The following is a 24,879-nucleotide window of genomic DNA, read 5'->3' on the forward strand; positions in this document are numbered from 1 at the left end:
GAAGGAGATTACAGACTCTATTTAAGTAGATAAGTTCAACACGGAGTAGTATATAAGAGAGATCCTATGAACGCTGAGGTTTGTGTTGGCTGAAGTTGCGATCTCTGATAGTTCACTACAAACACAAGCTGTTGATTTGATGCTGTGCTGAGTTAGTTGCGACAATGAACCAGCCATCTAGGCAGAGAAAGATGTGAAACCCCCCTCGGAAATACAGCACGCTGATGTTCAAAATCAACGACAAAGTCCAATAACATCTGCTTAACAGCACAAAACTATTGATTTTAGTGGAAGGGGAAAAAGACCTCAAAGACCTTAATTCAGGCAGATTTCCAAAAAGCCTTTGACAAGGTGCCCCATGAACACCTACTTCAGAAACTGAAGAACCATGGGGTGGAAGGAGACGTACATAGATGGATCAGAAACTGGTTGGCGGGTAGGAATCAGAGGGTAGGAGTGAAGGGCCACTACTCGGACTGGAGGAGGGTCACGAGTGGGGTCCCGCAGGGCTCGGTGCTCGGGCCGCTGCTATTTAATATATTCATAAATGATCTAGAAACAGGGACGAAGTGTGAGATAATAAAATTTACGGACGACAACAAACTATTTAGTGGAGCTCAGACTAAAGAGGACTGTGAAGAATTGCAAAGGGACTTGAACAAACTAGGGGAATGGGCGACGAGATGGAAGATGAAGTTCAACGTTGAGAAATGTAAAGTATTACATGTGGGAAACAGAAACCCGAGGTACAACTTTACGATGGGAGGGATGTTATTAAATGAGAGTACCCAAGCGGACTGCTGGGCATGATGGACCTCAGGTCTGACCCAGCAGAGGCATTGCTTATGTTCTTATGTGACTGCTATAAATGTTGTTATTGCATGTCATGGGCTCAATTAGCATCCATTTTTAAAGAAGCACTGCATTGTAATATTTGTATTTATTTATTTATACCCTGCCTTTCCCAAGGCAGGTCACAATAGAGTACATATATAAGCAGAATCACATACAGTACAACAAATCAAACATCAATAAAACATAATAGTGATAATGTAAAGCCTCCTAAAATTATTCAAAGAGGCTACCAACGCCTTGCATCAAAAAACCATATTTCATCTTACAGAAGAGGTGTTTTTTCAACATTTTCTTAAAACTACTCAAAACATGATGGCTGTCGTAAATATCCACTCCCGAGGACCCACACACGAAAATATGCTAGCTCTAGACACAGCTAGCCGCAACTGTTTCACTGTCGGAATATTTAAGTCATTGTGAGTCACCGAGCGCAACATGCACTGTAGTTCATATGGCAGGATGCTATCCATTGGTGCTTTATTGTGTATACAAAGATGCACCGTGACCAGTAATTTATAAAGGATTCGATGTACTAATTTTAACCAATACAAAAATATATAGCATTCTGTCACATGATCACTCTTTCTTAATCGAAATAGAGTTTGAACAATCGCGTTCTGGGCTACCAGCAGCACACTCAATGCTAATACAAGAATACCCAGAAGCACCAAATTTTAGTAGCCTAAGCATGATAATACCACACTCTGCCAAGACAGTCCTAAACATAGAGGCAGACAAATATGGGCACAAACTGTTCAACAGACACAATTTTTTAAAAAACCTTTTTTACCACTGCACATACATGCCCCCTGAACGTAAGACAAAAATCTAGTAAAACCTCTAAATATTTTACCTCTGTGAATATTGCAACAGTAGTGCCTAATAGGTCAATTTTATCAGGAAGAGCGTATCCCAATGAACGAACAAAACATATAAACCTTCATTTTCTGAACACTCAATTTCAATCTGTTACAATTCGTCCAACTATTAATCTCTGTCATCACCCTCTGCAGCCGCTGAACTGCCATTCCAAAGTCCCCATCAATAGGGAGCATAAATTGAACATCATCTGACCGCAGCAGCCTACAGAGATGGATGAGATAAGAGATTAAACAAAACAGCTGACAGGGCTGAGCCCTACTTTCCGTCGGCAGGACGATACACCAGCCACTAAAACTTCTTGCTGCCTATTCTGTAACAAGGCGGAAAACTATTTTAAAACTACTCCTCCAATTCCACAACCTTTCAGTCTATCAAGTAAAATAACATGATCCAATGTGTCAAATGCTGCTGATACATCAAGAAATACTGCTAGATACTCTTTCCCATTATCAAAACCAGTAGGGTCTCAGTGCTGTGATGCTTCCGAAAAGCGTACTGGCAATCATCTAAAATTCCATGGTCCTGGAGATACTTATCCAACTGCAAATACACAAGTTTCTCCAGGACTTTCCCCAAAAAGGGCAATGAAGCTACAGGACGGAAATTACTGATCACATTATTTCCAAGTTTCTTATCTTTTACTAAAGGTTTTATAGTCGCAACTTTCAACACCTCATGAACTTGCAACATCAAGTTCATCATTAGTGTCAACTCGGTACAATCCTACTCCCCCAAACTCCTCAATACTCGTACAGGACAAATGTCACCAGTGGAAATCAATGGATGACAAGCGCCCATGATCTCACCGACAGTCGCTAACTCCACCTGTTCAAACGTATCCCACCTTCCAACCACCCCCAAATCCACCCTCTGTTTCACCTTAATAGGCTTCGTCAGGGGATTTTAGCGCAGTACCTTTACAAAAAGGACAAAAGATAAGAAAAGTGGCGATTAAATACATTCAAAACTTTTAAAGAAGTGCTTACTTAAAGATAGCAACTTACGGAACACAGCTCTGTAGTTCAAATCAACAAAACGGTGCCGAAGGTGTCATACGCCATCAGAATTTGTAACCAATGAAAATACATTACATTGTTGCTTTCTGACCAAAGCAGACTGGACTCTGGCAAACCCACGAAGCGTACATTATCCCTGCGAGTTTGTCACCCTGTTGGCGGAGCTGCTCCCACAGGGATTCCAAACTCTCTGACAACGACTCCACTGAGTCTTCCACTGCCGCCACTCGCACCTCCAGCTCCCCAGTGCGGCGGGAAATCTCAGAAAGGAAAGTTGCAGAAATTGCGGTTCAAGCATCTGGGTAAGTTGCAAGAAGCGCAGCTCAAGTGCTTGAACCACCGCCATATTGCCGGCTGGCAATACTTTATTGCAGTCCTTCTCTTTCCATATATGCTTGGTTCTTATCTGGGACTCAGATCGAAGGAAGTATTTGTCCATAGAAGTGGGGGGGAAAAAACCCCTTTAGAGAGTTCGATGAAGATTAAAGCAAGATCAATGTGGACGATTGAGGCCCGGGGAGCAGAAGCTCAGCGCAAACACAGCTGGCCAAGCTCACCACATCACATGACTCCACAAAAGTAACTATTAAGACAAAAATTGAAACGAGGGGAGAAAGTCTAAGGATACAATATTAAAAATAAAAGGAAAAGATACAGGAGGAAAAAACTTCAGGGAAGTGGGTTTTGAGGGTACTCCTGCCTCTTCCTTTCATGTCCCATTGCACGTGGAACATGGCCGCTCGTCTGCTGTTAAAGCTGTACAAAAAAAAAAAAAAAGACATGAAGACTGGCCTAGGGAATCCATTGCAGCTGATCCCTGAGCAAAACAAGGTGGTTTTGAGGAAGAAAAAAAAAAAAAAAGCTTTTGGAAAAAAAAAGATTGATAAAAATCCAAGATGGTCACTGCCAGTAAAATTTTTCTTTCTGCTGGTATTATAGAATAGATGTCGTGAGGAGGGGACCACCAGAAGATGCTGATTGCTGGATCTAAGTGTTCTAGTTGGACAGTGTGCCTTAGAAACTAATGGGAACGAATCCGCCACTGGAAATCTTCTGGCTGCCGGTTAAAGGGACCCTGACCACAGACTCCCACTACTGTAAATCCAAGCTGGCTGCTGGCTCTCTGATATCCAGAAGGTTATTACATAGGAGCCCCAAAGCCTGCACTCAAGCCTCTGATAAATCAATAGGTGAGCAAGCTCCCAAGCTCTGTAGGTTCTAGAGAGAATGAGACGGGGACAAATTTTTCCCCAACCCCATGGGAACTCATTTTCCCATCCCATCCCGGAGAGTTATTTTCCTGTTCCTGCCCCAGGGACAGGGATGGGGGAAACAGAGTTCCTGTGTGACATTCTCTCATAGGTTCTCAAAGAGATTAACCTGAGAGCAGCAGCCCACCCTTGTGGGACTGCATCCTTTCCCCGGCAGAGTAAGCCTAAAAAGGGGACCTCCGAGCACTGAAGCCATACAGGAAAAAGACTCAACGGTCAAAAATACCCCAAAACAATAAGAAAAAAGCAGAGCAGTTCAGAACATACCTCAATTCACTTGCAGAAGGAAAACCTGAAGACTGAGCTATTCTCCACTGGTGAAGGGAGAACAGTTTGAAGACATTTAATTTGGGAATGAGGGAGACTGGCATAGACCATATTGCAGTAGTCAAGTCATGAGATAAGAAAGGTGTGAGAAGCTGTGTGTAAGATAATAAAAACCACGAAGCAGATCAGTCCAAGATGAAGAAGTCTGCATTAGTAACAAATACCCGACATGGTCAAGTATCAACCTGCAGGGGAAATCTGAAACACAACCACAAAGCAAATCAGTGTGTCTTCTTTCAGACTGTCAGCAAGGAATCTATGCGACTAAAGGGCGATCAGTATACATATTATGGATGTAACTAACCAACCAACATGTTACACATAGTTCTATGCGGTATATAAATTTTTAAATAAATAAATATAGCTCTTAGTGCTATTCGCATCTTTAACAGCTTTTTGAGAATTCCTTACAAAATATCATTGTTTTCAAATCACAGAGGGGTCTTTTAGCAAAGCTCATCAAAATGAAGAAAAGGACGAAAAAGCATTCACTATTGGATTTAATGCGCACTAAATGCTAAGAAGCCCATTTTATACCTATGGACTTAGCATTTAGCACATACTAACTCAATTAATGCACACAAAGCTTTAGTGAAAGGGTCCCCTATATCAGTGTTCTTCAACCTTTTTACACCCGTGGACCGGCAGAAATAAAAGAATTATTTTGTGGACCAGCAAACTACTAAGACCGAAATAAAAAAACACATTTTTGCCCCGTCTCTGCAAGCTTGGTCCCCACAAACCATCTGATCCCATCTGCACAAGCCTCAGTTATGATTTTATATTGAACGTATTTTATTAAAGTATAAAAAGAAACAATATTCTGTACAATTGTCATTTTATAAATATAAATATTCAGAGCAAGGACCAACAAAACCCCTGTCTCCCCTCCCCTTCACATATATCCCCTCTACTATCAAGAAAACTGAACAAGCCAAATTATTACAGAATGCTACACAGAAATATCATGCTAACAGAATACTGCAGTCACACATGATAGGAATAGTGTTAGGCTTTGCAGTCCCCAGTTATGTCTCTAGCAGGATATATATTTCAAATCTGATATATTGTAATGACAAAATAGAAATAAAATGATTTTTTTCTACCTTTTGTGGTCTCTGCTTTCATCTTCTTTCCACTCTTCCTTCCAGCGTCTGCCCGTTCCATCCACTGTCTGGCCTCTCCCCCTTCCATATGTATCCGACTTCTTTCTATGCCCCTCTCCCCTTTCCATCCAGCCTGTGCCTCCTCTCTCCTTTTTACATCATTCATTCCAGCTTCACTGCTTTCTTCATTTTTATCTCTCCTACACCAGATCTAGCATCTTTATCCCTCTCTCATTTCTCTGCTGACCCCCTTTCCAGCATCAATCTCTCTCTACTTTCTCATTCCTGTCTCTCCCCTTTCCCTCCTCTAATCTCCCTGCTAGCTGTTTCCTTCCTTTTTTCCATCTCCCTTCCCTCCTTTCCCCTATCCAACAGTAGCTCTCTTCCCATCCCTTTCCCTCTTCCCCTCCCAGCAGCATCTCTCTTTCTACCTCCCTCCAGGTGCAGTAGCAGCTCTCCCTTTATCTATCAGCTTCCCAGCCTCCAACAGTGGCTTCCTCTCCTTCCAGCAGCTCTCAGTACTTGCCTGCAGTAGTGATTTCCTTAGGCAGCCTTGGGTCCGTTGCCGCCTCTGAGGAAAGGGGAAATTGCCAAAGTGAATCACTGCCCTGGTAAGTACAGAGCTGTTAGGAGAGGAGACAGCCACTGTTGAAGGCTCCCCATGATCTTATTCCTGCTGTGCCCTGCACATTCGCGACCCCCCCCCCCCAAGCCGGCAAAAACAGCTTTGCAACGCAGGCCCTGCCGCCCAAGACGAGCCGGAGGCATCCTACCCGCCACATTCTGCACGTGGGCAGACTCTCAGCACAGACGCTGCTGATGGCCCCAATCCACACGCTGACCATCTCCCTTCTACCTGCACCTTCCCCGGGGCCCTCTTCGGCGACTTGGCAAGAACAGCGATCAAGAAAGGCTGCCGACGTCTGGCATTCCCTCTCTGAGTCCCGCCTATTTTGTTTCAACTTCCTGTTTCCGCATAGGCGAGACTCACAGAGGGAATGCCCGACGTCGGCAGCCTGTCTTGATCATTGGAGGCTGGGAGGAACAGAAGTTTTCTGCGAACACTGGGGCAGGAAATTTAACGGCGTCCATCTCGCCGGCCCTGTGCGGACCGGCAGAAATTTTCTGCGGACCGACACCGGTCCGCGGACCGGCGGTTGAAGAACTGTGCCCTATATGATTATATATATTTTTCTTGAGTAATTTGGTATTTGTGGACTAAAATGATGCTATTTGACAAATCATTACTCTGACAGCTAACAAGTGCTGCCTCTGTACTTTCAGTTAGAGAAATGAGAGATAAAAGAAATATGGCTGCTTACCTTGACCAGGTTAACTAGGATGTGGAAATCTCGAACTGCCAAGTTCCAGAGTAAGAGTTGTTCAGTCTGCACCTGAGTATTAAGAATATTGTAAAATCCAAGTTCCTCATTCTCCTACTTAGATTTCCTCTCCAATTTGCCTCTTCTATTTGCAGTTGAGACCAAATAGGTTTGTATTAAATTTATATCAGAAACTTTCACTTATTGTAGGAGCCTTTTTTATAAAACCACACAAGCTTCTATGTTGCATTTATAAAATAGGTGATTGTTCCAGAAGCATGCTCGTATATCAAAGCGAGTTTCCCCATAGAAAATAAGGGAAACTCAGATGATTTGTTCCACATCCCAAAAAGACCCCCCGAGGCCACTGGCTTCACCCCCACCCCGGGAACCAGCTTCTCTCTCCCCACGGCACATTCCAAAACCAGCACACACACATACCCCCGCCCGAGGCCACTGGCGCTACTCGCTTCACCCCAACCCGCGAGAATCAGCTTCGCTCCCCCCGCGACCCACCGGCCTTGAGCATCTGTGGAAGAGCTTGGGTGAGTCTAGGATGGAGCTTGGGAGATCTGTAGTTGGTGGTACTCAGTTGATATTTGTTAGACTTCCCTGCTAGCATGCCCTGGCATTTCAGGGCCTGTCTGTAGGGCCTCTCTGCGCATGCGTGGATGTCAACTTGAAGACAAAGTTAGAGAAGTTCCTGCTAAACTAGCAGCGGCGGCAGCAATTCTTATGTTCTTATGGGTATTCATATGGAGGATTATGTCATGGAATTGTTGTCTAGATGGGAATATCTGAAAGTAGTAAGAAAGCAGTGGGAAGAACTGAAAGTTGCTATTGTAAGGGCAACAAAGCATTTCATAAGGAAAGTAAGCAAAGAGGAAAAGAAGGCCACTTTTGGTTCTCAAAAGTAGTAGCTGAGAAGGTAAGGAAAAATGAGAATAGCTTTCATAAACTACAAAAGATTGCAGAAAGAGAAAGACAGGCAAAAATATCTGGAAAGTTTAGAGAGGCTAGTCGAGTAGTCAGAAAAGCAAAGATGCAAATGGAAGAAAAAACAGCTGACATGGTAAAATGGGGTGACAGGAAGAAGTGCAAAAGTGGCATGGTGAGACTCAAAGGTGAAGGGGAAAAATATGTAGAAGCTGATAAAGAAAAGGCTGAATTGCTTAACAAATATTTCTGTTCTGTGTTCACAGCTTAAGAACTGGGATAGGGACCTCAAAAGACAAATTGAAATACGAATGGAGGTGTGGTTGACCCCGATCGATTTTCAGAGAATTGTGTTTGTGAAGAGATTTAAATTAATCTCAAACAGTATACAAACAGGTATTTTGCCAAGACATTGGAAGGAAGCATAAGAACATAAGCAATGCCTCTGCTGGGTCAGACCTGAGGTCCATCGTGCCCAGCAGTCCGCTCATGCGGTGGCCAACAGGTCCAGGACCTGTGCAGTAATCCTCTATCTATACCCCTCTATCCCACTATAAAAGATCATAAAAACCCTAAAGTAACAGAAAAATTAGTATTTAATCAAATTTCAGACTTTATCGAAAAAACTCAAACTCTTCATCCAAACCAAACAGGGTTTAGAATCCACCACTCAACAGAACATTCATTCTTAGGCCTTACAACAACAATTTGACCTATCAGCAGCCTTTGATACAAGTGATCACCAATTACTGCTAAATAGATTTGCTTCGATTGGAATCACTGATCAAACAGTAAATTTCACTAATACTACCTTGAAACCATTTCCTACTAATTATGGATCTATACTATCGCCACTGCTTTTCAACATTTTTTTTAGCACCATTAATTACCTTGAGTCAGTCCATGATGGAAACTTAAGTGAATAAAAGAAAATAGCATACCTCACTCAAGTCAGATGGTTTTCCAGCAGGAAAGTTCCTCACTGTCTTCTCCAATTTGTCCATCATTACACGAAAGAAGACCAAAAATGTTTGTCTGAGAAGGGAAAAATGAATTTTGCATAAGCGCGTATAATCTTCTAGTACATACAATGAAAGCAGACACTAATGATACACACAGCCTCAGCTGCTCCACGGTAAGAAGACTAATACTAGAATAAAATGAAGCACAGCTGGAGGATGCTGTCAATACCACATTTAAGAAAAGGCTTCCTCTAACCCCCCACCACCACCTTTCCCCTTCACACTGTCAACAGAAAGGTGGGTTTTTTTAACTATTTACTTTTATTATATTTTCTAGCAAATATCATCTTTTTCTCATTCGCATTGACCTGAGGAATGGAGTATCATCTTCCTAAACCTAGTCAAGAAATACACTGTTAATCCAATAAAAAGATATCACCTTATTTTTTAAAAAACTAAACTTTATTTATCTGCAGAGATAGCAAAGCTACTTATCTATAATTGGTGATCTCTGAAGAGAGTACTTCATTAATCACACAGCTGAGAAGGTGAGCAGGGGACAAATTATTATGAGCTCTGTAAGAACATAAGGATTGCTGCTGCTGGGTCAGACCAGTGGGCCATCGTGCCCAGCAGTCCGCTCCTGCAGCAGCCCTTAGGTCAAAGACTAGTGCCCTAACTGCCCTACCTGCGTAAATTCTGGTTCAGTCTAACAGTCTTGAATCCCTGGAGGGTGTCTTCCTCTATAACAGCCTCCGGAATCTATCCCCTTTTAACTTTAGAGAGTGCCCTCTCGTTCTCTCTACCTTGGAGAGGGTAAACAACCTGTCTATCTTGACTTCAGATACTGCTTTCCACCAATGGTAGAGGTGAAATCAGAGAGAAAAATGTAGAAGTGTGTGGTAAAGGAAAGATTATGTTCTTATCTTGGCAATCTTTTTTGTAAATCCACACTCCATTCCTAAACAAGTGGGTAGTCACAATCCCATCTTGTGAGATCTCTTGTAGGAAGCCTCATCAGTATAACTTTTTGCTCCTCCTCCTCTCTTACCTCTACCTCTTTCTGGTAGGCCTAATAGAGGAGTGGAATTCGAAGTGAGGTAGTAGGTAGCTGGGGGCCAGTCCCCAGATTAGTTTATAGCAGAGGCAGGAGAATTTGAATAGAATTCGTGCTTCAATTGGTAACCAATGAAGGAGTTTGTAGAATGGACTAACATGATCGCTCTTCTTTAGTCCGAATATTAGACGGATGGCCGTATTTTGAACTATTCTCAGTTTTCTCACATTTTTTTTAGATATTCCCAAGTAGACAATGTTACAGTAGTCCAGGGTAGATAAAATCAGTGATTGTACCAATATTCTGAAGGATAGCGGGTCGAAGTATTTTTTTATGGTTTTCAGTTTCCAAAGGATGAAGAAGCATTTTTTAGTCACCGAGTTTATGTGCTCGGTCAGGGACAGGTGGGTATCCAGGGTGACTCCCAGTATTTGTATGGTTTTTAGTATTGGGTGATCATGGCCGTTTACATATATTGTAGTTGCGGAGATTTTCTCGTTTGGGCTAGCAAGGAAAATCTTTGTCTTTTCTGAGTTTAATTTCAGTTTGAAGTTTAAAGTCCATTTTTCTATTTCGAGCATGATGGAGGAGATATGTTTTGAGTTGGTTGAGGTCACATTTGTTATTGGTATTAATATGGAGATGTCGTCTGCGTATATATAATAAGTTAGGTTAAGCTTTTGTAAAAGGTGGCCTAGAGAAGAGATGTATATATTGAACAAGGTGGGAGAAAGGGGGGATCCTTGTGGGACTCCCGAGGGGCTTTTCCAGGGTTCAGAGTAATTTCCTTCATGGACCACTTGATAAGATCGTTTGGTTAGGAAACCTTGGAACCAGGTCCACACTCTTCCTGATATTCCCATTTCGTCGAGGCACCTAAGCATAGTTTCGTGGTCCACGAGATCGAAGGCACTGCTGAAGTCTAACTGTAGGATCAAGGCGCTGGAACCTTGATTGAAAAGGTCATATAGGTGGTTAAGGAGAGAGCCTAGGACTGTCTCGGTGCTGAATCCTTTTCTGAATCCAGATTGGTGGTCATTTAGGAGAAAGTACTTATCTAAGTGATTTACTAATTCCAAATTGACCAGCCCTTCCAGCATTTTGGTGAAAAAGGGGGTGCTCGCTATGGGTCTGTAGTTGGACGCCAGTGTGAGCGAGATCTTCTGGTCTTTGGGTATGGGTGTGATTAGGATGTGTCCCATATTTTCCAGGTAGGTTCCATTTTTGAGAGAGTAAGTTGCCCAGTTAAATAGGTCCCTCTTAAATTCTGGTATTGCATCTTGCATGATCTTAGATGGACATTCATCTAGTAGACAATTTGATTTGGAGTATTTGTTGAAAAGTGCAAGGAAGTTATTCCAATCTGGGGGCTCGAAGTGGTTCCAGCTCATATCGCCTTTGGATTCACTACTCTGCGTTTTGAGGTTGAATTCAAGATTGGGTGGAGGAGGGGGTATTGAGGCTCTGAGGTCGGTGATTTTTTTCCTAAAGTGGTTGGCTAGGGTGGAGACCTCTGGGATTTGATCGTGATGGTTCTGTAGTATCTGTGTGGTGTCTGTTATTTTGCTTACTAGTTTGAATAGTTCTCTACTGTTTGTATTGGTTGTTCCTATTTTCTGTGCATAACAGTTATAACGCTTTTCTTTGATCCGATTCTTGTAATTTTTCATTTTTTGTTTCCATTTAATTTTATCTTCCACTTTGTCTGTTTTTTGCCATACTCTTTCCAGTTTTCTGAGATCTTGTTTGAGGGCTAATAATTCGGCGTCATACCATTCTTTTGATGCCCTTGTGTTCTTTTTGTATGATTGAACAGGAGCTATTTGATTTAGTGTGCCTTTTGTGAATTTGTCCCATCTAGTGGGGAAGTCTTGCTCTTCCTCTATTTTGGGGTGTAGTTCATAATGGGTCCAGAATTCTGTTGGATTGGTGATGTTTCTGCAGGTGACTGTTTTTTTCAAACTGGTTTTGTTTATATGTTTTGCTGTTGAGTGTTTCTTTTGCCAACATAATTCAAAATTGAAAGTATAGTGATCTGACCATATGTTCTTAACCCATTTTCCTGCATGGTATTGTATTTTTTTTGTGTCGGGGTCTTTGTGGGAAAAAGTGATGATGTCCAGTTGGTGTCCCTTTTCATGTGTTTCCTCTTTGTCAGGAATTTCAAAGCCCAGGGTATTTAGGAACAAGTCGATTTCTGTCACTTCCGGTTTTTCCTTTTTCTCTAGGTGAACATTTATGTCTCCCAGAAGTAAGTTGTATGGGCCTTTTATGGTATTGGATGAAAGGTATTCAAAGAATTCTTCTTTTGCACTTGACCATTTATTGGGGGGGATGTAGAATAGTGTGGCTATTAGAGATTCTTCCAGTTCGGGGTTGGTGATCTTGCAGGTGATGATTTCCAGATCTTCTGTGATTTTTGAGTCCATTCTGGTGAAGTCAAAGTAGCATTTAAGGATTATCGCTAGGCCCCCTCCTCTTTTCCAGCTTCTAGTTATTGGGACGATTTTATAGCCCTGCGGTAACATTTCCTTCATAATGACATCTGTGTCTGAGATCATCCATGTTTCGGTTAGGAATATGATGTCCGGGTTTTTGTGTTCTATCCAGTCATGTATGATGTGTGCCTTATTTCTCACCGACCGGGCGTTGAGATAGTATCCTTTGAAGTTCCTGTATTGTTTGGGGGTGGGGGTTTCAATATGTTTCAGTTGTTTTAAGTTTTTTTTGTTTTTGGTCTTGTTTCTGTGTTGTTTGGATGCTTTATATTTAGGGTTTACTGCGGGTATTTGAAAAGGACCGAGTTCTGAGCAGTTAAAAAGGGTTTGAGGAGAGGGAGTTGGTTTTGTCTGTTTGAGTGGCCTTTGCCAGGAGATGTGGATTGGGATTTGTTCAGGGGGGTCTTTCGTCGTTACACTGGCATCTATAGTAAGTTAGATAGATGATGCATAATACTATCTGTGTGGTATTTGATGCCCTCATTTTGGCTATGGGTGAAACAGATATGGCCTTGGTGATAGTAGAGACGCAGTACAAATATGAATATGAGGCTGATTATAAAACTTTACAATAATAATAATGATAAAACTTCACAATATTCATGCAACTTCACGGTATTAAGAACATAAGAACATAAGAACTGCCATCTCCGGATCAGACCCATGGTCCATCGAGTCCGGCGATCCGCACACGCAGAGGCCCAGTCAAGTATACACCTGATGTAGTTTTAGTCACCCATATCCCTCTATGCCTCTCGTAAGGAGATGTGCATCTAATTTGCCTTTGAATCCCAGCACAGTGGATTCTTTAATAACCTCCTTTGGGAGAGCATTCCAGGCGTCTACCACTCGCTGCGTAAAACAGAACTTCCTGACATTTGTCCTGGACTTGTCCCCCCTTAGCTTCAAACCATGTCCTCTTGTCCGTGTTGCGTTGGACAATGTAAATAATTTATTTTCCTGCTCTATTTTATCGATGCCTTTCAGAGTATTCATGCAGTGACAAGCAGGCTCGCAATATCGTGTATGTTCGTGTAGTCTTGTGCTCTCACCTAGTCAGGCAGTGCAGTTATAGACTTAACAGTATTTAGGCAATTATTAAACTTCACAATATTCAGGCAAAAATCATGCAGGTTTGTAGTAGCATGGAGGTTTGTGTAGTCATGCAGTTAAACCTAGCCAAGCAATGTCATGTATGGTCATGTTAAGTCAGTATAAATTATTGAGGTTAATAGTTATTTAGTTATACTTATCGCTAGGAGACTTTTGAGGCTGTTGGGAGTCCTGCTGAGACTGGTTACTGTGGTGGCTGGTTACTGTGGTGGAGATTCACTAGTCACCCTGTGCAGCGTTGGGGCGCTTCCCGTGTCGACGCTTCACGAAGGCGCACACGCCGAACGGCTGCACGCCGTTAGGGAGTCCTTTTTCAAGGCTCCCGAAGACTGGTTTTGGTCCGGGGGAGGTGCGGAGCAAGGGCTCCCACGCTCCTCTCCTGGGTGCTGGGCAGCTGAAAAAGGCTGCACTTCGTTGGGGAGTCCTTTTTCAAGGCTCCCGAAGACTGGTTTCAGTCCGGGGGAGGGGCGGAGCAAGGGCTCCCACGCTCCTCTCCTGGGTGCTGGGCAGTTGAAAAAGGCTGCACTTCGTTGGGGAGTCCTTTTTCAAGGCTCCCGAAGACTGGTTTCGGTCCGGGGGAGGGGCGGAGCAAGGGCTTTCATGCTCCTCTCCTGGGTGCTGGGCGGCTGAAAAAGGCTGAAAAAGGTTTTACTAAATCTACTACACTAACCAAAGTCCTCAAATTCAAGGACACAAATTTCAAAGAAATGGGAGACTTCGTTCACCAGGCGCTACAAAGCCAAGAAGAAACCGATAACGTGGAAGACATGTGGTCGGCTTTGAAAGCAACCATACAAGAAGCAACAAACCGCTATGTAAAATCAGTAAGTAAACGGCGAAGGAACAATAAGCCACAGTGGTTTACTGCGGAGATCTCAGACCTGATCAAGGAGAAGAAAAAAGCATTCATCTCTTGCAAACAATCGGGGAAGCAGGACTCTAGAGCCAAATCAAAAGCCGTCAAAACAGCAGTCAGGGAGGCTAAATTCCACATAGAGGAGTCTCTAGCTAAAAACATCCAGAAGGGAGATAAATCCTTCTTCAGGTATATCAGTGAAAGAAGAAAAAACTCAGGCGGGATTGTACGTCTTAAGAAACCAGACGGAGACTATGTGGAAAAAGATTCGGAAAAAGTCCAACTATTAAATGAATACTTCTGCTTAGTCTTCACCCGAGAAGCGCCAGGGCTCGGCCCTCAACTACAGACAAGGGTTGGCTCAGTTGACCTGTTTAGTAACTTTGAGTTTACGCCCAGCAGTGTCTACGGTGAGCTGTCAAGGCTCAAGGTTAACAAGGCAACCTGCACCCCGGACAACCTGCACCCCAGGGTGCTTAGGGAGCTGAGTGATGTCTTGGCGGAGCCACTGTCCGCGCTCTTCAACCTCTCCCTTAGTACAGGCAGCGACCCGTTGGACTGGAGGACGGCTAACGTCATTCCACTCCACAAGAAAGGCTCAAAGATGGAGACAGCAAACTACAGACCAGTGAGTCTAACATCGATAGTGAGCAAACTAATCGAACACCAATTAGATAAGATCCTGGATGAGGAGAATCTACGGGATCCCCGACAACATGGATTTACTAAGGGGAGATCCTGCCAATCCAACCTGATCAGCTTCTTTGACTGGGTGACAGGGTACATATTGGGGAGTCCCTGGACATCGTGTACCTGGACTTTAGCAAAGCATTCGATAGCGTACCACACCGCAGGTTACTGAGCAAGATGAGTTCTATAGGATTAGGTGACACATTGACGAAATGGATTGGGAGCTGGCTTGGAGGCAGGCTCCAAAGGGTGGTGGTGAACGGCACTCCCTCCGAAATGACGGAGGTGATTAGTGGAGTACCACAGGGCTCAGTCTTGGGCCCAATCCTATTCAACATCTTTATAAGAGACTTGGCAGAAGGGCTTCGAGGTAAAATAACATTATTCGCCGATGACGCCAAACTGAGTAATGTAGTGGGCAAATTACCAACAGACGAATATTCAATGCCCGACAACATGATGCACGACCTACTCCTACTGGAGCGATAGTCTAGGACATGGCAACTCAACTTCAATGCCAAAAAATGCAAAGTTATGCACCTGGGCAACCAGAATCCATGCAAGCCTTATACCCTTAATGGCGAGATCCTAGCAAAAACGGTATCAGAACGAGACTTGGGGGTAATCGTCAGTGAGGACATGAAGTCTGCCAATCAAGTGGAGCAGGCTTCGTCCAAGGCAAGACAAATCATGGGCTGCATACGAAGGGGTTTCGTCAGTCGTAAGGCTGAAGTCATTATGCCATTGTATAGATCCATGGTGAGGCCCCACCTGGAATACTGTGTGCAATTCTGGAGGCCGCATTATCGCAAGGATGTGCTGAGACTGGAGTTTGGTGCAAAGAATGGCCACCCGGATGGTCTCGGGACTCAAGGATCTTCCGTACGAAAAACGGCTTGACAAATTACAGCTATACTCACTCGAGGAGCGCAGAGAGAGGGGAGACATGATCGAAACGTTCAAGTATCTTACGGGCCGAATCGAGGCGGAGGAAGATATCTTCTTTTTCAAAGGTCCCACGACAACAAGAGGGCATCCGTTGAAAATCAGGGGAGGGAAACTACGAGGTGACACCAGGAAATTCTTTTTCACTGAAAGAGTGGTTGATCACTGGAATAGTCTTCCACTACAGGTGATTGAGGCCAGCAGCGTGCCTGATTTTAAGGCCAAATGGGATCGGCACATCTATTCACAGGGCAAAGGTAGGGGAGGGACATTAGGGTGGGCAGACTAGATGGGTCTTGGGCCCTTATCTGCCGTCTATTTCTATGTTTCTATGTTTCGTTGGGGAGTCCTTTTTCAAGGCTCCCGAAGACTGGTTTCGGTCCGGGGGAGGGGCGGAGCAAGGGCTCCCACGCTCCTCTCCTGGGTGCTGGGCAGCTGAAAAAGGCTGCACTTCGTTGGGGAGTCCTTTTTCAAGGCTCCCGAAGACTGGTTTCGATCCAGGTGAGGGGCGAAGCAAGGGCTCCCACGCTCCTCTCCTGGGTGCTGGGCAGTTGAAAAAGGCTGCACTTTGTTGGGGAGTCCTTTTTCAAGGCTCCCGAAGACTGGTTTCGGTCCGGGGGAGGGGCGGAGCAAGGGCTCCCACGCTCCTCTCCTGGGTGCTGGGCAGCTGAAAAAACAAGAAAGATTACCAAGGTAAGAACCTAATCTCTCCTCCTTGTACAATCCCACTCTATTCCTGAACAAGTGGGACATAATAGAGCAGTCCCTCAAATTTAGGGTGGTAAATTTAGGATAAGCCTGCTGCAAGAACCTAAGATCTAAATGTGGCAAAGATCTAAAGGCAGTGGTCTCAAACACGCGGCCCGGGGGCTTCATGCGGCCCGCCAGGTACTATTTTGAGGCCCTCGGTATGTTTATCATAATCACAAAAGTAAAATAAAGCAGGTTCTTGATCATATGTCTCTTTAGCTACAAATTACATTATTATTATTAAGACTTAGCCAAAAGGAAAGATTTATAAACTATAAAGAGTTTTATGTCATGCAAAATTGTCATTTCTTTAATAAAACATTAAATATTTTTTCTGAGGCCCCCAAGTACCTAGAAACCCAAAATGTGGCCCTGCAAAAGGTTTAAGTTTGAGACCACTGTCTAAAGGTATGCAAAGAAGACTAAGTGTCCACTCTGCAAATCATTTCTGGGGAAATCGCTGAAGATTCTGCCCATGAGGAAGCAAAGCCTCATGTGGAGTTAACCTTTATCAGAACAGGAAGTCGATTTCCAGCTCTAATATAGGCGGATAAAATCGCAATTTGAATCCATCTTGAAATGGTGATTTTTGAAGCTGGTCTGCTGTCTTGTTTGCTCAAACCCAAGGGTGTAAACACCAGCAACTCTTGGTTGATGTGGAAACCAGAAACCACTTTCAGCAGAAAAGAAGGAACAGTGCGCAGGATCATGATCGAGTCCGTAATCCAAAGAAAAGGATTTTTGCAGGACAAAGCTTGAAGCTTGGACACTCAGCAATCTTGATGGTCAGTTCCATCCAAGTAGTATGGTACAATGGCTCATAAAGTAGACTTGCAAGCGACCTGAGAACCAGATTAAGATTCCAAGTTGGATACGGCTGACGCAATGGAGGGTGGAGCCGCAAGGCACCCTTCAAGAATCTGACCACATCCGGATCAGTTGCAAGAGAGCCCCCCTGGGGGTTAGGGCCAAAGAAGGAAAGCCTAGCTATCTGAACTCTCCGAGAGCCGACTGCAAGGTCCTTTTCTTCCGAGGACATCATGTCTGAAAACACTGCAAAGCCTTGGCATATGCTATAGTGGTCAACTTCTTGCTACGCAAGATTGTAGCAACTACTCCAGTCGAGTAGCCTCTATGCATTAAAGCTGCACGCTCAAGATCCAGGTTGTAAAATCAAAGTGGTCTGGATCCTGCAGGGCTATTAGCCTCTTTATGAGGAGGCATGTGTGGCAGGGAAGTTTGAGACCCCCAATCTATCTGCAGATAATCCAGGTCTGCATACCATGGGTGCCATGAGAATTAGTCAATCTCAGTGCATCCTGATTCTTCACAGAAAGCACAGTTACTTACCATAACAGTTGTTATCCAGGTACAGCAGGCAGCTATTCTCACAAGTGTGTGACGTGATCCAACGGAGCCCCGATGCAGACGGCTCACAAGCAGACTTGCTTGAAGAAACTCGAAGTTTCCAGTCGCTCGCACCGCGCATGCGCGAGTGCCTTCCCGCCCGACATCGGGCGCGTCTCCTCAGTTCAGATAGCTAGCAGAGAAGCCAACCCAGGGGAGGTGGGTAGGATGTGAGAATAGCTGCCTGCTGTCCCTGGATAACACCTGTTACGGTAAGTAACTGTGCTTTATCCCAGGACAAGCAGGCAGGTATTCTCACAAGTGGGTGACCTCCAAGCTAACCAAAGTGGGATGGTGGGAGAGTTGGCAACTTAGGAGAATAAATTTTGCAATACTGTTTGGCCAAACTGACCATCCTGTCTGGAGAAAGTATCCAGACAATAGTGAGAAGTGAAGGTATGAACCGAGGACCAAGTAGCAGCTCTACAAATTTCCTCAATAGGTGTAGATCTGAGGAAAGTTACAGAAGCTGCCATTGCTCTGACCTTATGGGCTGTGACTTTACTGTGAAGGGATAATCCAGCCTGGGCATAGCAGAATGAGATACAAGCTGCCATCCAATTGGAGATGGTACGCTTAGAGATAGGACGTCCCAACTTGTTCGGATCAAAGGAGACAAAAAGTTGAGGAGCAGTTCTGTGTGGTTTGGTGCGTTCCAAATAGAAAGCCAAAGCACGTTTACAGTCCAGAGTATGAAGAGCTGATTCTCCAGGATGAGAATGAGGCTTTGGAAAAAACACTGGAAGAACAATGGATTGTTGGAGATGAAACTCCGAGACTACTTTAGGAAGGAATTTCGGATGAGTGCGAAGAACCACCTTGTCATGATGGAACCCTGTAAAAGGTGGATCCGCAACCAACGCTTGGAGCTCACTGACTCGTTGAGCAGAAGTGAGGCCAATGAGAAACACCACTTTCCAAGTGAGATACTTCAGATGAGCCTTGTCAATTGGTTCAAATGGAGGTTTCATTAGCTGAGAAAGAATAATATTGAGGTCCCAATCCACAGGAGGCGGTTTGAGAGGAGGATTGACATTGAAAAGTCCTTTCATGAATCTGGAAACCACAAGATGAGCCGAGAGAGGTTTCTCTTCAATAGGCTGATGGAAAACAGCAATTGCACTAAGATGGACTCGGATCGATGTAGACTTGAGACCAGAATGAGAAAGGTGCAACAGATAATCCAAAACTAAAGATAAGGAGGAATGTTGAGGATCCTTATGATGAGAAAAACACCAAGTAGAAAATCTAGTCCATTTTTGGTGATAGCATTGTCTAGTAGTAGGCTTTCGTGAAGCATCCAAAACATCCCTCACAGACTTAGAAAACTGCAGATGAGCTATGTTGAGAGGAACCAAGCTGTCAGGTGTAGAGACTGCAGGTTGGGATGAAGCAGAGATCCCTGATGCTGCGTAAGCAGAGAGGGAAAAACTGGTAGAAGGTATGGCTCCCTGCTGCTGAGTTGAAGTAGAAGAGAGTACCAGGGTTGTCTAGGCCATCGAGGAGCAACCAGAATCATAGTGGCATGGTCGGACTTCAGCTTGACCAGCGTCTTTTGAATGAGAGGAAACGGAGGAAACATATATAGAAAGAGATTCGTCCAGTCCAGAAGAAAAGCATCTGCCTCGAGGCGATGAGGAGTGTAGATCCTGGAGCAGAAATGAGGCAGCTTGAAGTTGTGGGGGGCTGCAAAGAGATCTATCTGAGGCGTTCCCCACTGAGGGAAGATGTGATGATGGGGCGTGGAATGGAGAGTCCATTCGTGAGGCTGTAAAAGACGACTCAAGTTGTCTGCTAAGGCATTGTCCACCCCCCTGAATGTAGACAGCTTTGAGGAAGGTGTTGTGGCGAATTGCCCAATCTCAAACTTTCAGAGCTTCCTGACAGAGGGAGGCAGATCCCGTCCCTCCTTGTTTGTTGACATAATACATTGCAACTTGATTGTCCGTGCGAATGAGGACTACACGGTCGTGAAGCAGATGCTGAAAGGCATTGAGAGCATTGAAAATCGCCCTGAGTTCCAGGAGATTGATGTGACACAGACGATCCGCACTGGTCCAATATCCTTGAGTACGGAGACCATCTAGATGAGCCCCCCAAGTGTACGTTGAAGAATCGGTTATGAGAATCTTCTGATGGGGGGGGGCGTGTGAAAAAGTAAGCCTCTGGATAGATTGGAAGAGAGAATCCACCAGCGAAGAGACTGTGTCAGAGCAGGAGTGACCTGGATGTGTTGAGTCAGAGGGTCAGAAACCTGCGTCCATTGAGGAATTCTGAGGTGAAGTCTGGCAAAAGGAGTCACATGTACTGTAGAAGCCATGTGACCCAGAAGAACCATCATGTGTCTCGCCGATATGGACGGGCGAGAGGAGACCGAATGACAAAGATGGAGAAGAGCCTCCAGACATAGAAACATAGAAATAGACGACAGATAAGGGCCACGGCCCATCTAGACGTTGTTGAGGAAGGAACACTCTGAGTTGGACAGTATCCAGAACAGCTCCGATGAATGGAAGAGTCTGAGAAGGCTGGAGATGGGATTTTGGAAAGTTGATTTCGAATCTCAGACTCTGTAGGAACCAGATAGTCCGCTGTGTCGTTAGAACGACTCCTTGAGACGTGGAATCCTTGATAAGCCAGTCGTCAAGGTAGGGAAACACCTGAAGACCATGGTTCCTGAGCGCGGCGGCCACCACTACCAGGCACTTGGTGAAGACTCTGGGTGACGAGGCCAGGCCGAAAGGGAGCACTCTGTATTGATAATGAAGATTTCCCACCCGAAATCTAAGGTATTGACGGGAGGCCGGATGGATGGGAATGTGTAGGCCTCCTTGAGATCCAGAGAGCATAACCAGTCATTCTGCTCGAGTTGGGGATACAGAGATGCTAGGGTCAACATGCAAAATTTTTCTCTGACCAGAAATTTGTTGAGCACCCTGAGATCCAAAATAGGACGCAGATCACTCGTCTTCTTCGGAACAAGGAAGTACCGGGAGTAAAATCCCTTGTTCTGCTGAGCCAAAGGAACTGGCTCGATAGCTCGGAGTTGAAGCAAAGCTTGAGCTTCCTGAAGAAGAAGGGCGGTCTGGGTGGAGTTGGAAGGATACTCTCTTGGAGGAAGTTCCGGAGGAACTTGATGGAATTGAAGAGAGTATCCCTCCCTGACGATGGAAAGGACCCAGAGGTCGGAGGTAACAGTCGTCCATCGGTGGTAAAAATGATGCAGACGACCTCCGATAGGGGGAAAAAATGGGAAATGGCAGAACGACTGAGGTTATGCTTTTTATCAGACAGTCAAAAAGGCTGAGGAGCCTTGGGTACAGCAGGTGGCTGAGGTTTCTGCTGCTTCTGGGGATGTTGCCTCTTGACAGGCTGATGAATGGAAGGAGCCTGTTTAGGTGGAAAACGCCGTTGGTAAATCAGAGGAGGGCGTGTAGGGCGATGAGGAGGAGCCGGCTTTGGGCGGAGAATAGATGCCTTGGTGGCTGCCGAAAGCTTCTTGGTGGCTGCCTCAATAGACTCGTCAAAGAGGTCATTGCCAGCGCAAGGAACATTAGCCAGCCAGTCCTGCAGGTTAGGATCCATGTTGATGGTACGGAGCCACGCCAGATGCCGCATGGCCACCGAAAAAGCAGTAGCTCGAGCAGACAGCTCAAAAGCATCATAGGAGGATTGAAGAAGTTGCAGCCGAAGTTGGGACAAGGATGCAAGGACTTCTTGGTATTCAAAATGTGCACGAGATTCCAGATAAGGCATGAACTTTTGAAGGATGGAGAGAAAGAACTCAAAGTAAGTGATGAAATGAAAATTATAGTTGAGGACTCATGGAGTTTTGGTAGATGCGATGACCAAATCTGTCCATCGTTTTGCCTTCCCTGCCCGGAGGAACAGTGGCATACACCTGAAAAGGATGAGAACGCTTCAGAGAAGATTCAACCAAAAGGGATTGGTGAGACAATTGAGCACTGTCAAACCCCTTGTGATGTACAGGCCTGTATCTGGAATCCAATTTGCCTGGAATTGCTGGAATGGAATAAGGAGTTTCCAGACAGCGGACAAAGGTTTGATCCAAAAGCTTGTGAAGAGGAAGCTTGAGGGATTCAGCAGGAGGTTGAGGAAGATGCATGGTCTCGAGGTACTCCTTGGAAAACTTAGATCCAGTGTCAAGTTGAATATCCAAATCAGTTGCCATCTGAAGCAGAAAAGATGAAAAAGACAGCTAATCTGCCAAAGCCTAGCCTCGAGGATGTCGAGGCAACTTGCTCCAATGAAGGAGATCTGGATAGAGAAAAAGAACCCACCGGGTCTTCGAGATCCGGAAGCGGAAGGGTCTAAGCAGACAGTGGAGAATATTGAAGAAAAGGCTGCTTCCGATGAGGCGAGGCATGCCTAGATGAATGCTTCAATCTATGATGCAAGCTGTGCCTCGAAGCAGGCCTCGACAATCGAGGAGAGCTTGTCCCCGCCGAAGCCCCCAGAGAATGGATAGGGCTGGAGGCTGTGGAACGAAGCAGAGGCAGTTGAGTGGAAGAACCTCGAGGCACTCGCAAAGACTCTGCTCCTTGCATCGAGTGTACGGGTTCCAACGGAGGCACGGGCATAGACTCTGCTCCTTGCGATGCATGCCGAGATGCCAGACCAGACAGTCGCAGAGACTCTGCTCCCTGTAGAGAGTGTGCGTACGACTGAGGCACAGGAGGCGGCTCGACCTCGCGGGAGACCTCCGCATGTCCAGGCTGGATTTGTGAAAGAAGCTTCGGCCCCATGTTAGTAAAGAGCTGAATGAATTGCTTCTCCAATAAGGTCTGGAATGACGCCGGCAAGGATGGATCCGCGTCTCCAACGGGACCACCTGCACGGGCTTCGTGCTCCCTTGAGGCATTGTGAGAGTGCTTAGATTTAGAAGCCTTGGGCACTTTAAGCACCACCGGGGGAATGGGCTGTTGTGCTACCTGACCTGAAGAGAAAGAGGAAGGCACTGCAGCAGGCGTCAAAGACATGAGGCTCGGAGCAGAAGCTGTGGAAGCCTGGAGAGCATCGGATAATGTCGAGGGCGAAGCACCCTTCAAGGACGAAAGCTCCATCGAAGACTCCTTGCTGAAAAGCTGCTCCCACAGGATGCAACGACGCTTAAAAGCACGAGACTTAAGTGTTGAGTAAGGCCGGCACGATTTTGGGAGATGTTGAGGCCCGAGACACCGAAGACAGCGTCTATGAGGGTCCGTCAGAGAAATCGCGCGCTGGCACTTGGAACACTTTTTAAAACTGGTTGCAGGCTGGGACATAGGCCGAAAAAGCTCCACCGCAAGATCGAAGCTGCGGCCACGTGGCCTGCCTGGTCGAACGAACGGAAGAAATTTTTTTTTTTTTTTTTTGAAAACAAGAAAACAACAAATAAAAGCAGCGATTCTGAGTAAAAATAACACAAAACCGCAGACAAAAGAAGGCACAAGTAAAAACACTTCATGCAGAGAGTCGAAGACGGACTTCTTGGCTCCGCGGAAAAATAAGAACTGAGGAAACGCGCCCGATGTCGGGCGGGAAGGTACTTGCATATGCGCGTGACTCAAAACTTCAAGTTTCTTCAAGCAAGTCTGCTTGTGAGGCGTCCACATCGGGACTCCGTTGGATCACGTCACCCACTTGTGAGAATACCTGCCTGCTTGTCCTGGGATAAGATGGCTTATCATGGGCCACAGAGGAAAGACACAGAGAAGTCCCTCCTGTGGCAATGGCTGCACCATGGCATCCAATCCTTCGCTTCCTGGTTCGTGATGGTGGCTGAAGAACTGAGCCAACTTCTTGATGGACGCCAAAGACATCAGGTCGAATGTCTCCACCTCTCTACTATACATAGGAAGGCTCTCTGAGATAGTGACCATTCCCCTGGATCAAGAGTTTGGCAACTGAGATAATCTGCTTACATGTTGTCTATTCCTGCTATGTGCGCTGCCGAAAGTGCTAGAAGATGGTTTTCTGCTCGGCGAAAAAGCATTTGCGTCTCCTGCCGCAGAGGTACACTTCTGTAAGGACCGTAGCTTTCTCAGAAGTACTGCCTACATATGGAAAAGGAGAGGAAAAAGTTAACACAGAAGATTTTAACAGTTGGCTCAAAGCCTGGTGTCATCAAGAAGGCTTCAGGTACATAGGAGAATGGGGGAAATACACGGAAGGACAAGAAACTGTTGTACCGATGGGCTACATATTACTACAGCAGGAAAAAGAATCCTTGCGGAGAAATTTAGACAATATGTTTCTAGCCATTTAAACTAGAAGGTGGGGATGGTGTATGTATGAAGGACAATTATGGAGGCCACCCCAAGAAAAACACAAGATGTGATGGTAGTAAAGATTGCAACATAAACAATATTAGCAACTCACTTCTTAGCATTGTAACGGGAAGCGAAACAAAACAAAAAAACTATACGAAAAAGGAGATTACCGCTGAAAAATAGCTGGAAAGCGATAACCACAAATGCTCGCAGTCTAAGCAACAAAGTTCATGATCTGCAAGCCTTGATGTTAGAGGCAAACCTAGATATTGTTGCTATCACAGAGAAATGGTTCAATGAATCCCATGGATGGGATGCAAACATACTGGGATATAATCTTTTTAGGAAGGACAGAGAAGGCTCAAAAAGGTGAAGGGATAGCTCTCTATGTGAAGATTGATATCCAAGCGACTGAAATGCAAGGGACCTGGGGAGAGTAAGAAGCAATATGGATAGCTCTGAAAAGAGAAGATGGAACTTCTGTCTACGTGGGTGTAGTCTACAGACCTCTGGCTCAATCGCAACAAATTGATAAAGATCTGATTGCGGATATCCAAAAGTTTGGAAAGAAAGTGGAGGTGCTGCTGTTGGGAGATTTCAACCTGCTGAATGTG

At 45.1% G+C, this 24,879-nt stretch overlaps 1 protein-coding gene across 4 annotated transcripts in view; it reads right to left on the bottom strand.

The window, feature by feature from the left end:
- FANCD2 (FA complementation group D2) overlaps nucleotides 1–24,879 on the bottom strand; it is a 319,297-nt gene that overhangs the window by 36,247 nt on the left and 258,171 nt on the right. For 3 of the 4 annotated variants that reach the window (XM_033925761.1, XM_033925762.1, XM_033925760.1), the window contains exons 36-37: nucleotides 8,657–8,750; nucleotides 6,780–6,851 (exon numbers count right to left, since the gene is read on the bottom strand). In XM_033925761.1, coding sequence (XP_033781652.1) covers nucleotides 6,780–6,851; nucleotides 8,657–8,750 — 166 coding nt within the window. Of the gene's footprint in view, nucleotides 1–6,779; nucleotides 6,852–8,656; nucleotides 8,751–23,917; nucleotides 24,050–24,879 lie in introns of those variants that run through there. The other variant, XR_004537318.1, reaches the window with a different exon arrangement.

Source organism: Geotrypetes seraphini, chromosome 17, assembly GCF_902459505.1.
Source record: "Geotrypetes seraphini chromosome 17, aGeoSer1.1, whole genome shotgun sequence".
Lineage (NCBI taxonomy): Eukaryota > Metazoa > Chordata > Amphibia > Gymnophiona > Dermophiidae > Geotrypetes > Geotrypetes seraphini.